We start from the raw sequence: 15984 nt of genomic DNA, 5'->3' as shown, positions 1-15984 counted from the left end.
TCATTCGTTCATCTTCTATACCGCTTCTTCCATAGTGGGTGACGGGGGCGGAGGAGGGCTGGTGCTCTCCAGCAGTCTACAGGCGAGAGGCAGGTGCACCCTGGACGGGTCGCCAGTCCATCACAGGGCAACACAGAGACATACAGGACAAACAACCACGCACACACTCATTCACACACCTAAGGGCAATTTAGAGAGACCCAGTAACCTAATGTTTTTGGATTGTGGGAGGAAGCTGGAGTACCCAGTGAGAACCCACGCATGCACGGGGAGAACCTCGAACGTTTTTGCTGCAAGGCAACAGTGCTACCAACCGTGCAGCCCCTTTTGCCAGCTGTGGCATTTTAAGATTTCTATTTATTAAAAAACGTGAAAACAAACGTCAATATCCTTCCACTTTGTAGTTAAGCACCAACGTCTGTTGGTTTATCTCATAAAATACATTGGAGTTTGTGGTTAAAATATGACAAACTGTGAAAAAGTTTAACTAATGTATAAATAATTATGTAAATTGTTTTACATCATCTTCTAAAATAAAAAACAGGTTTAAGGTCAATTTTATATTTACTTCTTGCTTTAAAATATGTTCTAATGAGAGATCCAAAAATTACCTTTAAAGTCTTAAGATTGAATTTAGTTTTTTTTTCCAAAGAATGAGAAAGTATAATTTTTAAAGGTAGATGTTTATTATTAATGTGGCTGTTTGATGGGATCAATAATGAAACACATTAAGACTTCACTCTGAAGTCTGATGCTTGTTTTCTGTAACCACCTCTTGCTCTCCTCAGGTGTTTGGTAACATCGAGTTAAACGAGGAGACGTCCATAAATCACCACAACAACTTCCAGACCTTCTTCCAGGCTCTGACTCTTCTGTTCAGGTAATATATCCAGGTTATTCTGAAGCTTCTGATAACACCAAACACAACATCTGGATAAACGTTTTGCATGAAAGTTTCTCCTCTGTGGTTTGCTTTGTGTTTTATCAGAAGTGCAACAGGCGAGGCGTGGCATGAGATCATGCTGGCTTGCCTCAGTAACCGACCGTGTGATAAACTCTCAGGAAGTTCAGGGAAGGAGTGTGGCAGTGATTTCGCCTACTTCTACTTTGTGTCCTTCATCTTCCTCTGCTCCTTCCTGGTCAGTACCATCCATAAATCAGAGGGTTCCACCGTATTTAGCTTGAGACTGATGCTCCAGCTGATATTCTGCAATAGTTTGATGGCTTAAAATGTAGACTACAGTGATTTAGTGAGCATTCAAGGCCACTTATTACTCACAATTTTCACTAATATGTCACTTATTTATTTGCTCTTCATCCAATGCATAAGCATTGTTACCATTAAAAACAGCTTGTATTTTCCTATGCTACTATTAGAGAGCAGTCGGTATTATGAGGTGAAACTTGAAACTTGAAACAGTTTCTGGAGCTTACAAGCTTATTAATCCTAGAAGTTCCTAGGTACTTTCATGGACCTCACAGGCTACCTCCAGGAACCTAGGTTATTTACAGATTACATTGTTTTAGATACCAGCAGTGTACATTTCTTGAAAGTACAGGTTGCTTAATTAAATGAAATCCAGGGCAGTTTCACGAACTTACATGTTACTAAATGTAAATGACTGTCATTATGTTCGAAAAAGCTCGGACCCACATACAGAGAACACTCAGGAGGAGGAAGTAAAATAAAGATTGATTATTGAAGATATAGTCAGGAACGGAACAAATGAAATATCTCACTGTAAGGAGAGAAGTGAAGAGAATGGATGAGTACGGGTAACGGAGGGAAAAACGAAACTAAGAGCAAATAGTTATTTTGATACTGAGATCGGCTTACAGAGTTATGGTGGTCAGGTTGCCAGGGGGAATGAGATTCAGGATCCAGGTCTTAAGCAGGTATATCCGTAGAGAGTTCACTTAGTGCTCTCTGTGGAGCTCAGGTTACAGTAACAAGTTCGATGTGCGGTGGCTTACGTTGGAGGGCGGACAGTGTACGCTTTGTGGCTTGGCTCAGGAGACGAAGAGGACAGGAAGCTGCCAGCTTGATGCGAATCCAAACGAAGGTAGATCACAGGATAGGAATCCTCAGAACAAAGACAGGCTTGATCATCCAGAATAACTTTCAGAAACGTAGTCCAGAAAACTCAGTGACATAGATCCAAAGCTTAAGCTTTCAAAATCACTGTGGCAAAACATTCTCGCATTGAAGTGCTGGCAGCCTCCTGCTTAAGTACTCCTCCTGGCAATCAGTGGAATAAGTCGCACTTGTCACGCAGCACACCTGAGAGCTCCAGCACCACCTGAGAATGAGGACATGTAGCAAGCACAAACACAACCCCAGATCCTGACAATGACAAGGTACTTTTCTGAACTTGTAGGGTACTGTCTTGGAAATTACACATTGTTTCTCTCTATCTTACACGGTACTTTTCAGAAATTAAAGGTTACCTTCCAAACTTTCTAACACCAACAGGCTACTTTTTAAACAAGCAGGGTACTTTCATGTAGATTCTACTACTTTCCTGGAACTGCCAGGGTACATTTCTGGTCCTTACAGGGTATTTATCTGGGTGCTTTTCTGAACCTTACACAACTTACAGGTTACTTTGTGGAGTTTACCTTTTACAAGGTGGAAATGTTTTTGGCCTCAGCACAGAGCAGATCTTAACCCTATAAAACTACTATTTTTCTCAGAATTTCTCATACTTTGTTACCCAGTATGTCTGCTTGATGCTTTATATAGATTTCTGTCAAACTTCTAAAGAGCTTTGAGAAAATTCGGCCAAACTCCAGATCACTTCTGGAATATTCTATCCCTGAGTTTTCTATTCAAAATTTTAAATTAAGGGTCTCTTTAACCTGCCAGATATTCTAGATTAATAAAATTTCATACGTGATCACCACAAAATACCTGTTGTTTCTATAAGATTTATAGTTATTTCACTTAGACTGAGGCTTTGTCTTCGTGTTTTTCTGTGCTTTCCCTCGTACCTAAATCCCTATAGAAACCACTGACTGAGCAAGTTTTTATTTTAAACCAAAGATTTCCATCGTGGCTGCCTCACTGATCCTGTGTTTTAGTAAACTATAATATCTTTTTCACACTTAAATTAGTAATAAAATCACGCACAGGTTTAAACACAAATGGAAAATGTGTGTTTAAAAAATAAAGATGTTATTGACTGTTTGTGCAAAATAACAAAAATAACCAATGTTTAAGCAGTTTTTGCAGAATTGTAGAGGTACCTGATCTATGCAGGTGAAATTCTTTCTTTTTATCAAGTGCAGAACTCTTGTCATTCATTCATTTTCCACTTTTCATTGTATCACCTAGATGTTGAATCTGTTTGTGGCCGTCATCATGGACAACTTCGAGTATCTAACTCGGGACGCCTCCATCCTCGGGCCTCACCACCTCGATGAATTCATCCGTGTGTGGGCTGAATATGACCCCGCTGCCTGGTAGGTGCCTTGTACTGCTCCAGCATGTTCCCCTGAGTTAAAAAGTGTTGGCGTTACAGAGGAGGTTCGCTTTTAAAAGAATCGTAGGAAAGTCCCACAGCGACTTCTGGGTTCCAGCAGGATGCCTCCGAAGTGCAGCTGGTAAAATCTCATCTTAGCGCCGACGGATAAATGACAGTGAGCCTCAGTCGGGGGCGTCAGCTGAAAATGGGGACGAGCCCCCTGTTGGCTGGACGGATGCATGTAAATCCAGCGTTCTGCTCCACATCCGCTCAGCCATTCCCGCTGATAATCCGGCAGGCTCAGAATCCGGCGCTGTCTGTTTCTATCACTCCAACAGCAGAGTGCAGGTTTATGTCGGGCCAATCATTTTATTTCACACCCACCTAACACAGTTTACTTTGACTGAAACGAAATGTAAATTCTAAGCGCCAAACTGTGAAGGCTAACCTGTCTCAGATTATGCGCGGCTCGTTACATTTTAACTAAGCGTCACAGGACTCTTTTCTTTGATCAGGACTCTGTTAGGTGTGAGAAGTAAAACAGAAATTTAACATCACCTGACAGAGATGATGGTAGAGGAATTATTATGTATTCCTTTGAATATGAATTAGCCCCCAGAACAGCATTTAGTAGCATTCAACCTTTTTTACCTGCTTCAAATTTTTTTTTTTTCTGTTTTCAGATATTATTGAGTTTGACATGAAAAAAAGCTCAGGATTTACTCTTTCATTTTAAGTCTATATTAAAAGTTTTTCCTCATAATTTTGTTGTTGAAAAATGTCTTTAATGTCGGACCTTTCGGAGTTCACAGGTAAGTTTTCCTTGCACTATATACACACCAGTGTTTGAACATTTTTTGACCTTAAACTAAAGACTTTCTTGCTATCAAATTCAAATTTCAAAAAGAAGGCCTTTTTTTTGTGTGTATGTGAGTGGTAGCTATAAGTAGTCAGAATCTTACCCATAACAGATAGCATTCATACTGATCTCAGTTTTGAGAAACTGGGAAAAAATTCTCATCGAAGATTGAACTAAGAGTTAATTAACCCCATACAAGAACAACTAAAACTCAAAACTCTCTCAGCAGGTTTAGCCTATTTATCGACTACTTCAAGGTGTTCTTACTATTTTTTTACCAAATCAGTGTCCTACCTCATAAAAATGGTAGGAATCAGCATAGCGACCATTTTATTTTACTCACAATTATTTTGAAGGAAGGATTTTATGAAGTAAAACACTGGTGGTGAAGGGGTTAAGCACACGACCAACTATATATAGGCTATAGTCCGTCCCGGGTTCGAGTCCTGGACCCAGTAACCTTTGCCAAATGTCTCCCCCTCTCTCTGCTCAAATGTTCATAATGCCATAAAAACAATCTAGAAAACAGCGTTTTCAAGACTGAAATGGAATATACCTACCTTTATCCCTCAGAATTTAATTAATTAAATTCAGTGTTATTTATATAGCACCAATTCAAAACACATGTCGTCTCAAGGCACTTTACAAAGGGTTTGGAATGGTGTGGGGTTGTTTGGGAGGATAGAATGGGCTACCTGTGTAGGGGTACTACGTAAAATAATAAACTGATAAAGAGTCCAGTGGTGGCCATTGTTATACTAAAAACCACAAGGATTGGGATACCTCTCTCTGTCAGACGGATTATAACCATTGGAAAAGAGAAGGGGTCATACAGGTAGCAGAAATGGAGGGTGTGTTTGCACCTCAACCATAACTGAGCCGGTTTAAGCTAAACCTGACTCCCCTTACTCCAACAAACAGGGAGGGAGGAAGGCAGAGGTAAAATTAATTGGCGAGTGTTGTTTCCTGTTGCACTGTGTGAAAGATGGGTAACCTTAAAATGGGCTAAGTCTATTCAAGTCAGGTACATACATTCCAATTAATCCTAACTATCAAACAGTGCAGTCAGATTCAGTTATTTATTCAAATTGGTTAAAAAGTTTTTCTATCTAAGGAAACCCAGCAGATTGCATCGTGACATCGTGACTCCCGGATGAGCATGTAGAGACAGTGGACAGTCACTGGCGTTGACGTTGCAGCAATCCCTCATACTGAGCATGCATGTAGCGACAGTGGAGAGAAAAAACTCCCTTTTAACAGGAAGAAACCTCCAGTAGAACCAGAACCAAGCTCAGTGTGAGCGGCCATCTGCCACGACCAACTGGGGGTTTGAGAGAACAGAGCAGAGACAGAAATTACCCTGAGCTGGTAACCTCCCTGTGGCTGTTTGTCATGTTTATAGTCCTACAATACCGCTCGGCATCATTGGTAGTACTACTACCTGCAGACACGTTCGTGCTTCAGAGAGAAAAGGAAAAACACTAGCAGATGCACAAAAACTTTTTGCTGTCTTTAAAAGCTGTTAAAATTCCTGTTAAAATTTGCAACTTTAATAGATTTTTTAATGAATTGCTCAAATCCCAGCATCCATTTCAGTCACCAGTGGGAGTGAGAGCAATAAAGACAGTAAAAAGCTCCCCTTGGCCGCAATTGGTCGCATTTACATTTTGTTGTGAATCAATGCACATTGATAATATAAAAATCTTTTAAAAGTTTGAATGCTCTTGCAGGACAAAAAAGCAGAAAAACTCAAAGGAGAGCAAATTCAAGAGGTGAAAAAATGCAGATATAAACTGGCAGAGCAGGATTTGATCCACCAAGAGGCTTAATTCTGAAAGGACCAATGAACTTTAGAGTAGCATAAACTAGTATGACTAAAACTAGAAATATTAGTGCCAACATAGCAATTAGAAGTGCTTGGTGTGCCCTCACTCTGCTAAGCTCCAACCTGAAGGTTAAAGGTAATATCTAATGTACTATGTCCCAACCAGGGCTGTTTTCTGGAATACATGAAGCAGTAGGAAACGTGCTTGGCTCCCCTGCAAAAATCTCTTAATGATTCTTCAAACTGAGGTCTCTCTGACTGCCATACACTGAAGATGCTGACTACTTATAACTACCACACAAAACCCCATGCGCACACCCACACAAATCAAACTACCCCTGTACAAAATGTTCATGCTGCTTTCTGATAATGTTGGACAGATGTTTTGAGTTTGCCTATGATCTAACCTCTTGAACATGTGTCATCTTTTTCAGTGGGAGGATTTGCTATCGGGACATGTACAAATTATTGCGTTTAATCTCGCCTCCCCTGGGTCTGGGGAAGAAGTGCCCCAACAGGGTGGCCTATAAGGTTTGCACTCCCACACAGTCCCTTTGTTTTAAAGAAAGAGACTGTGATGGTTTTGGACTGTCTTTGTCTGTCCTCATTCTCTGCGTTTGGCAGAGAAAGACCTGAGCACACATGCATACAAGCGCTCACTGATCCTCTACTAACCAGCTGGCACGTAACCATGTGCGGGGAAACAAAGCAGCAAGTCAGGCTCAAGCTGAAGGCTTCAGATGGGATGTCTGAGATGTTTACCTTCTTCTAGATACAGAAGTGAGAAGAGGAGGGAAGAGAGACAGAGCATTGTGTGCCTTGTTTTCACTGTGGTTACTGCTGAGAACCTGTAGCATGCAGAAATACAGGGAATCTTAAAGGAACACTCCCCTGAAAATCCAGCTGTGGGTGTGTAGGATCCGAAAGGTCTAAAGCCAAATGATTGACTCTTCTAATAAAAAAGAAGCTCGGGCATCAACTTGCACCCTTTAAAAAGTCCTGTTCTTTGTGGTGTTTTCAGTACCTTGAAAAAGTATTCACATCCCTTTAAATTCTGCCCAGTTTTACCACACGCTTCAATTTATTTCATTTTTTTTATTTTATATCTAAGCCCACTACAAAATATAGCCTAATTCTGATGTTTGAAACGTTGCAAAGCATAATTTTTCACTAAACTCTGAAAAGTGTGGCATACATTTATATGTAGATCCACATCTACAGACAGGAATTTAGGCCCATTCTTTGCAGAAGAGATGCAGCTCCGGCTCAGATTAGATGGAGAGCATCTGTGAAGACCAATTTGCAGGTCTTGTCTACGATTCCTAATGATTTAATTCAGGCCTGGACTTTGACTAGACCATTGTACCACATGATTATGCTCTGATCTAAACCAGCCATGGTATCTCTGACTGTATGTTTAGGGTTGTTGTTCTGCTGAAAGGTGAACCTCTGTCTGGAGTCTCAAGTCATTTGCAGGTTTTCTATCAGGATTGTCCTATATTTGGTTCCATCTTCCTATCAACCGTCCACCTTCCCTGCCCCTGCTGAAGAAAAGCATCCCCATTACATGATGCTGCCACTGCCTTGTATCACTATATGAATGGGATGGTCAGGGTGATGTGCAGTGGTTGTTTGCTGCCACACATAGCTTATGTCTTGTAGGCCATAAAGTTACATTTTGGTCTCATTACACCAGAGCACCTTCTTCCCCCTGTTAGCTGTGCTCCCTTCATGCTTTGTGGAAAACTGCAAACAGGACTTCTCATGGCTTTCTTTCAACATCGGCTGTTTTCTCAGGAACACGACTATTAAGTGTCATGTCGACAGATACTCCCACCTGATCTGCAGCTTTGCCAGAGTTACCATGGGTCTCTTGACTGCTTTTTTTTTTACTAATTAGGTAACTTATGAAGGCAGTTGGTTGCACCAGATTTCATTTGGGGGTATTGGTGGAAGAGTACAAATGCACGGCTCACTTTCTAAATATCTCTAAATGGTGTCTCGTCTTCCTTCTATTTTACAGTTATCGGCTACTTTGTGATGGTCCATCACCTAAAATCCCACTAAAATACATTGAAGTGTGAGGTTGTAACATGGCAAAAAGTGGAAAAGTTTAAAGACCGTGAATACTTTTGTGAGTTACTGTGTTCAAAGAAAAAGTAGGGGTATATTTTACCAGCTGCAAACATCAGTCACAGTACAAGTGTTTTCAGAGGAGTACTCCTTTAAAGCCAAGTTATTACCCAACAGGTTCCTTCCATCACATCTTTATCAGGGGAATCCTTCCAGCTCTCCCCTGGGATCCATTCTTGGATGAATAAATTCAACTGCAATGGCATTCCATGGAAAAATCCTGGAAATCTAATTAACAAAGATTTCTGTCTTTTCCTTCTTTTCCCCATTCCGATTTTCTGCCATTTTTCTTTGCTGCCTCCTCCTCAATCAATCCCCACTCATCCTCTCCTTGGAAATCATCATCCCTGCTTCCTGCTTCCCTCATGGAAGCGGCCACATAACTTACCGTGACATGTACGAGATGCTTCGCGACATGTCTCCTCCGCTAGGTTTGGGAAAGAAATGTCCTCCCCGGGTCGCCTATAAGGTAGAATTCCCTCCTTTTCTCCTCCTTCCTCTGCTTCCTCTCAGTCACTGCTGGCTCTCTGCTTCCACCTGCCAAACACCTTCAGGCTTCTGTCAGTTTGATGCACTCCACATCTTCTGGCCTGCTGTTGTTTCTGTCTGTCTGTGTAGCGCTGTGGCTTCGTCCTGCTCTGTCAGGGTTTGTTCTACATCCTGTCCGTCTACAGTCAAGCTGTGTGAAACCGATACAGAACAGATAAGTGATACTGCAGAAACAAAAGGTTAGGGTTCTTGCTCTTCAAATTTTAGCACAAAAAAGACAAAAGCTCCTCAAAGTGGCTGTGAATAAGTATTTGCCCCCTTACTGACTTCTTTTTTGTTTTTGCTTTTTAATTTTTACACTTAAATATTTCAAATGAAGCAAACTTTAATATCAGACAAAGATACACTGAGTAAATGCAGATTTCAAATGATGATTATGTTTACGAGGGGAACAAAGCGATTCATCCAGCCTGCCCATACTGTGTATGAAAAAGTCATTTCTTCCTAAACCAAATAGCTAGTTGTGTCACCTTGGAGACAACAACCGCCATCATGCTTTTGTGATACCAGCCAGTTGGTCTTTTTCATTGCTTTGGAGGAATTTTGGTCTGCTTATTTGTTTTAATTCAGCCCCATTTGAGGGGTTTTGAGTATGAACGACATGTTTAAAGTGATGCCACAGCATTTAAATCAGATTTAAGTCCAGACTTTGACTAGGACGCTCCAGGCTACTCAGTGGTAGACATGGTGGTGTGCTGTGGATCATTGTTCTGATGCAACATCCAATTGCGCTTGAGCTTAAGGTGACAAACTGATGGGCGGACATTCTGCTTTAGGATTTTCTCATATAGAACAGAGTTTGCGGTTCCATCAATCACAGGAAGTAGTCCTGGTCCAAAAGCAGCAGAGCAAACCCAGACCATCACATTACCACCACCATGCTTGACTGTTGGTGTGATGTTCTTTTTCTGAATAGCTGGGTATGATTTAAGCCTTTTGAAAGGGGACATATACCTTCCAAAAGGTTGGCCTTTGTGTTCTGTTTGGTGAGCATCTTGTAACTTTTTTGCCCCGTCTTTCTTCCTTATCTAACCTTAACTGAAGCAAGTGAGGCCTGCGAAGCTTTAGATGTTATTCTGGGTTCCTTTGAGACCTCTTGGATGAGTCGTTGATGCACTGTTGAAGTAATTCTGGTAGGCCGGCTCCTGGGCGGGATCGCCACTGTTCCATGTTTTCTTGGTTTGTGAATAATGGCTCTCACTGTGGTTCACTGGAGTCCCAAAGCTGTACAAATGGGTTTCTAACACTAACTCTAACACCAGACTGATAGATGTCAATGACTTTTATTCTCATCTGTTTCCTATAATTTCTATAGGTTGAGGCATTATGAGATGATTTAGCTTACTTCATGTTGTCAGACTGGTTCTAAGATTTTTCTTGATGCTTAAAGTTTGGATGTGAAAATGAAGTCGGCAAATACTTCTTCACAGCTCTGAATATTGCGATGTTTAGTGGCGTAGTCCCATATAACTCCTATCCCCTTTCAAATATACAGCAGCCTGCACAATCACTGACCCCCCTGGTAAAGATATGCAATAAACCTTAAAGTAAATTCATATTTATTCAGTGTTATAGTCTCTACCCCAAAAAACCAAAAAAAGTAACTATTAATTTAACTACATGATTTAGTTGTGGAAAAAACAACATTAAGAAACAGTTTTTAATAAAATCACTACTGATGCACATTTTAATTTATACTTTAATCTTTAAAGTTAGTCACAGTGTCATGAGAATTCCAGTTAGTGATCCATATCTTTATGTGTCCCTGTGGGGTTAATATGACACGACACAGGATCGCATTTATTTTAGCCCCTTTTCAAAATGGGAAATGCAAAAGAACATGCCATTGAGATAAAAAAGATGATTGTTGATGTTGAAATGGATCCAAGAAATTATCTGCTGGCTTAAATTGGCCTGTATTAACAGTCAGAGTTTTAATTAAAACATTAAAACAACTGAAACTGTGACAAACAAGGCTGAACCCAAGTTGATTGACAATTAGAGGATTAATAAAGGAAGTAAACAAATCCCCAAAGCTCAGAGTGCTGCAGCAAAGAGTGACATCTTGGCATCTCCAAAACAACCAGTAGATGGTATCCATTTGTCAGTCAGTTATTTGGAAGGCATGTCCTACCATCACAAATGTAAGCATGCAGAGCTGGCGAAGTGCTGCTGGTACTTTAACAGGTATGTAGTGTAGACGAGACTAGGATTAAACCTTTGAGCAGCAAACACTCCATGTGGGTGTGGCGTACAGCAAAGGATGCATGTGTGGAAAATCACCTCATTCTCATGTATGGCAGTAGATCTGTGATACTGTGGGCCCGTTTCTTTCCAAGGCTTCGGGGAAGCTCCTTACAGTGCGTAGCATCATGACCTCGTTGAAACAACAGGACACTTTAAATATGAATCTTGTGGACTTGGCCCAAAAATGAAGAAAATCAGTCATCAGTTGGTCTTTTAGGACGATAACCCAAGATTTGTATGCAAATCAACGCAGAAATAATTCACCGGACATGAAATTAATCTTCTTCCATGGTGTGAAAAGAGGACCCAGGACTCTGGATGATCTAATGAAACCACTCAGAGAGGAAGGGTCAAAGATCCCTCTCTGTAAGCTCCATCCTTATCAAATATGATAGAACAAGACCAAGCTCTGATTATTGACAAAAGAGGTTGTAAGAAGTGTTAACAGCAGCTGGGCCAATAATAAGAATAAAAATAATAAGAAACAATCATTTCCTAACACTTGAGTCTTGGAAAGATTTCCAGATTTTCCAGTGTGAGATTATACATCTACAATAAAAGAATAATTCATTTGAAGGCTTTTTAAAACATCTTTGATTAGGGGTGGAGGGGGCTGTGTCTTTTCTCTGCTCTGATTGGACAGCAGATGACTGTTTTCTGTGCACTCTTTGATTTTGATCAAACAGTTATGTTGAAGGGGGAGGCGGGTCTCCGTCTCAACGATCCTCAGGTAGCCTGAGTTCCAGCTGCTTACCTCCTAACATCCAGCCTTAATGTGAGTGTTTCCAGCATGTGCACAGCTGTCAAACTGAATCAAACTTGAAGCGGCCCTGCCCTTGCCCCAGTTAAAATCGTCCGGGCCTGACGTGACCGCATCTCCAAATATAACTCTTGTTATTGTGAATCGACAGGGAATGGCACAAACAAAGACACGGGCGGAGCAATTTATTTGCCTCTTTTTCTTTTGTTTTGCCTTTTTCTAATCCATCCCGCTGATCTTCATCCCTGCTAACTTGGGCCAGATTTCTGATCAGCACATTATCGTGATTTTTTGCGTCACGTTTCCTCCTCTGATGTTCTGTCTTCAGGCTGAGCTTTCTGTCTCTTTTAATAACATTTACTTTAGTTGCTTCAGGCCTTTCTCTCCTATTTTCATTTGAATAAACATGCTGAGCATGTAAAGTGTTTGTCAAAGAAACATGTGTCCCTTGTTCATCTTCGTTTTGTCTGTTTCTGGGAAGAAGATGCAAATACTTTGATCCATCATCGGGCTTCATGCTGTTGCACTGCTTTAATTCTGCATTTCTGCATCAACCTGGCTGGAAGTAGTAACAAACCATCACTCACTGGTCTTGTTTTTGCCTCCAGCCACAGTGTGAGCGTGAGGTACTAATTCAAACATGCATGTGTGCAGGAATCACTGCTCTGCCATAGCATGGATGACTCTTCCACAAGCCTTGCCTGGCGAAGCTGGGGATGATTTATTTGTACCTACACATGCTGATAAAAATATTAAAGCACGCAAGTTAAAGCACATGGAAGAGTAAAGAGTTGGAAGGAGTGGGGAAGGTTAGAACAGGCACTGTTGGATGCTCCTACAGCTGCCTGATTTATACCCTCTGGTGCCCTTTGAGGGGCTCCAGGTCCTTCCAGATTGAATAATTTTAATCCTTATCAATTATTTTCATGGGTACCAATTATAATTTCATCAGATCAATACTTCTGGATGCTTATCTCAGTGCTTTGCTCTTTTTGTCTGCAGGTGTATTTCCTCTTGTTTTGTCAAGAAGTCTAAATTTCCAGGTGCATCTCAATAAATTAGAATAATCATTGAAAGTTAAATGATTTTAGAAACATAAAAAATAAATCATTAGACACAGTGTGATATATTTTAACTGTTTACCCCTAGTTTTCATTATTATGGTGTGCAGCTAATGAAAATACAAAAAATGGGATCTCATAAAATTTATATTTTACATAAAAAGAACTTTTAAAAAGGGTTTGATACAGAAATGTCATGTTATGGCCATCGGCAATCGGTAGGGATACTGCTGACTGGAAAGTTAGCCACCAAACTTTCCATTACCATAATGCTTGGATACAGCATCTTCGAAGAACAAGCTTCTTTAACAGTGACCCTTTTGCGTACTTTAAAATGTAACAAGACATTTCCGTGTTAAAATATGTTTTTTATCTTACAATGTAATATAATTTACAGAGAAACTGATTGTTGTTTTTTCACTAGCTGTAAGCCATAATCATCAAAACGAACTGAAATATAAGCTTGATATAAATCACTGTGTGAAATTAACCTATATAATGTCTGATTTTCCCTTTTTGAATTGAATTATCAAAGTAATTCATCTTTTTGAGAATATAACGATTTACTGAGATGCAGTTGTAAATAACATCTAATACCATATTGCATTTTAGGGATCTTTTGTCTGAGAAAATAGTCAGATTGAAGTTAACAGGTTTTTAAATAACCAAACAAAAATAATTGGATGACATTAAGAAATGCAGCAAATCCCCACATCTGATGAGCTGGAACTGAAAATAAATATTGTAACCTGTATTGTTTCTGAAACTTTCTCTTCTTTTTTTTTAATTCAACATTTGTTATCAGTAGATACAAAACAGGTAAAAAAAAAAATATTCCAAATCCAATTTATTTTTAATTTATTATCATGCATTAACTCGCTAACCCTGCATGAGTGACTTTATTAGAAACCCCTTCAAGTCAATCTGGAATAATTCAATGGATTAAAACTCTTTTAAAGGGCTTACAAAATAGTGTATGAAAATAGATTATGATCAAATTTTGTTCATATTTTATTTCTGGCTGATAATTATTTCTGTAGTGGGAACATTTTGAGTATAATTAGATTGTAGCAGTAGTAACTTACTTTAAACAGCACAACGTTTGTGTAGTCCTGCTGTCTTCACTGGAAACAGTTAAAGTTCAATGACTTTTAAAAACAAGAGCTGATCGCACAAGTTTGAATAATGTTATATGGTCAAAATTAGACACATAGAATCAAATCTATACATATAGCCCTGCTAATATATAGTTAATTGTCCTTTAAGTATTTGCATCTCAACCACACACTTTTTGTGGCCATAAGCAAGTTTCGAGTATCTTTCTGAATGAACATTTGATCACTATACTTTGAAAAATGGGTCCAGCTTATTTAAAATGGTTGGACAAAACCCAACATTTAACCATGATCCACAAATGTTCAATTATATAGGGGTCAAAGCTTAGTAAAGACCTTTAAGAAACAAAGTTCAATCACTCAATCAAAACTTTACTTATAAAACACTTTAACAAAGCATAGCACGGTGCGGTGCTGGTGGTGTAGGGGTTGAGCATGTGACCATGTGCAGAGGCTATAGTCCTCAATGCGGCTGACCCGGGTTCAAGTCCCGAGTCCAGCAACCTTTGCTGAATGTCTCCCCTTCTCTTTGCCGTCTTTCCTGTCTACCTACTGTCAAAAAAACATTATAAAATAAAGGCCTCTAGTGCTGCAAAAAATATATATATAAAAAGGCAACCAAAGTGCTGCACAGGTGAATAAAAAATAAGAAGTTGCAGTTACACAATAAAATTATCAATGAAAGGCAGTACAAGGACTGGCCTACTGATCATGCTCTCTGGAGTTAAAAGCCAGTGTATAAAAAATAGTTTTAAAAAAAGATTTAAGTTCATTATGAGGTCTGGCAGACCTCACAGAAAGAGGAAGAGTTTAGGAGCTGCAGCTGGAAAGGTTCAGTCTTCCCTGGTGGCAAATTGAGTCCTAGGAACCACCAAAAGCACCCTCTCTGAGCTCCACAAGGACAATAGCTATGTAGAAGCTCAAAAAGATATGGAGGTGACAGACCATTTAAGCATTTAAAAACCAAGAATAAAGAAACAGGCAGCCTCTTTTTTCCATGATTGCATCCATTTCATCCTGGAACACCCAGTTGAGTCCAGGTTTCAGCAATATAACACAAACAGCCCCCTTTAGGTATAAGAAAAGTTTAAAGATGTTCAGGAAAACCCAGGAACCACAGAGGCAAAGGCTTGACAAGCGTTGAGAAAACCGGTTTAACTATCCACAATAAAATCAGTTTTATATCAACTAAAAAAACAACCTCTCAGTTCCAAAATCATTACCTTTAAGCTTGACTGAAATACGCAGCTGCACACATGGACAAGCCAATAGCCTCCTGGAGAAAAGCTCCCTGGTCAGACGAGACTCAGACTGAGCTATCTGACTGCGATTTTTTGAAAAGCACTTTATAAATAAAATTTCCTTACTTTCTAGTGCATTGCAAAAAGTGTATTGAAGAATGTATGATGTGTCAACCCTCAAATTTGTCAACTTAACCCTAAATCAGGAGCTTTCTAGTTGACAACTGGGCACATCTAGGCGTTAGAGCAAGACAGTGATACCAAACACATCCAAACTGTTGAGGATTAAATAAATTGACCTAAAACTCAAATCTGTGATCCTAATTCTTGTTATTTTTATATTGAAATTGCATATTGTGTTATCATTCCCCTCTAGAATAATAATAGTACCTGAACACTATATATACTGTACTTATACATAAAGCACCAAATCAAAGTAACATTCATGCTGATGATGAGTTATTTTCCTTTTACTTCCACTGACTTACCAGGAATAATGGGTAAGGTAGATGTGGAGCCCCAGTTCTCCCCCAGGCAGTATTGACAAACTGACCGCTGTACCTCCAGGTCGGAGCATTGATCGGCCTCTAAATCACTCATCGATTAAAACACTGAATACTGGCTGCTTACAGCTTTTCCGGTGGGAGGATTTGCTGTTTTTCTGTAATAGCAGGCGTCTGTGACCATTTTCTCATGATTCATGGGAAATAAAAAGTCAGAAATGATGTTT

General features: G+C 39.8%; 1 protein-coding gene across 1 annotated transcript in view; it reads left to right on the top strand.

The window, feature by feature from the left end:
- cacna1bb (calcium channel, voltage-dependent, N type, alpha 1B subunit, b) overlaps nucleotides 1-15984 on the top strand; it is a 214162-nt gene that overhangs the window by 173854 nt on the left and 24324 nt on the right. The window contains exons 37-40 of the mRNA XM_047372543.1: nucleotides 789-880; nucleotides 989-1139; nucleotides 3335-3462; nucleotides 6583-6679. Of these exons, the coding sequence (XP_047228499.1) occupies nucleotides 789-880; nucleotides 989-1139; nucleotides 3335-3462; nucleotides 6583-6679 (468 nt within the window). The remainder of the gene's footprint in view (nucleotides 1-788; nucleotides 881-988; nucleotides 1140-3334; nucleotides 3463-6582; nucleotides 6680-15984) is intronic.

Source organism: Girardinichthys multiradiatus, chromosome 8 (genome assembly GCF_021462225.1).
Source record: "Girardinichthys multiradiatus isolate DD_20200921_A chromosome 8, DD_fGirMul_XY1, whole genome shotgun sequence".
Classification (NCBI taxonomy): domain Eukaryota; kingdom Metazoa; phylum Chordata; class Actinopteri; order Cyprinodontiformes; family Goodeidae; genus Girardinichthys; species Girardinichthys multiradiatus.
Note: the sequence above shows the minus strand (reverse complement) of the source record. Positions and strands in the feature narration are given on the sequence as shown.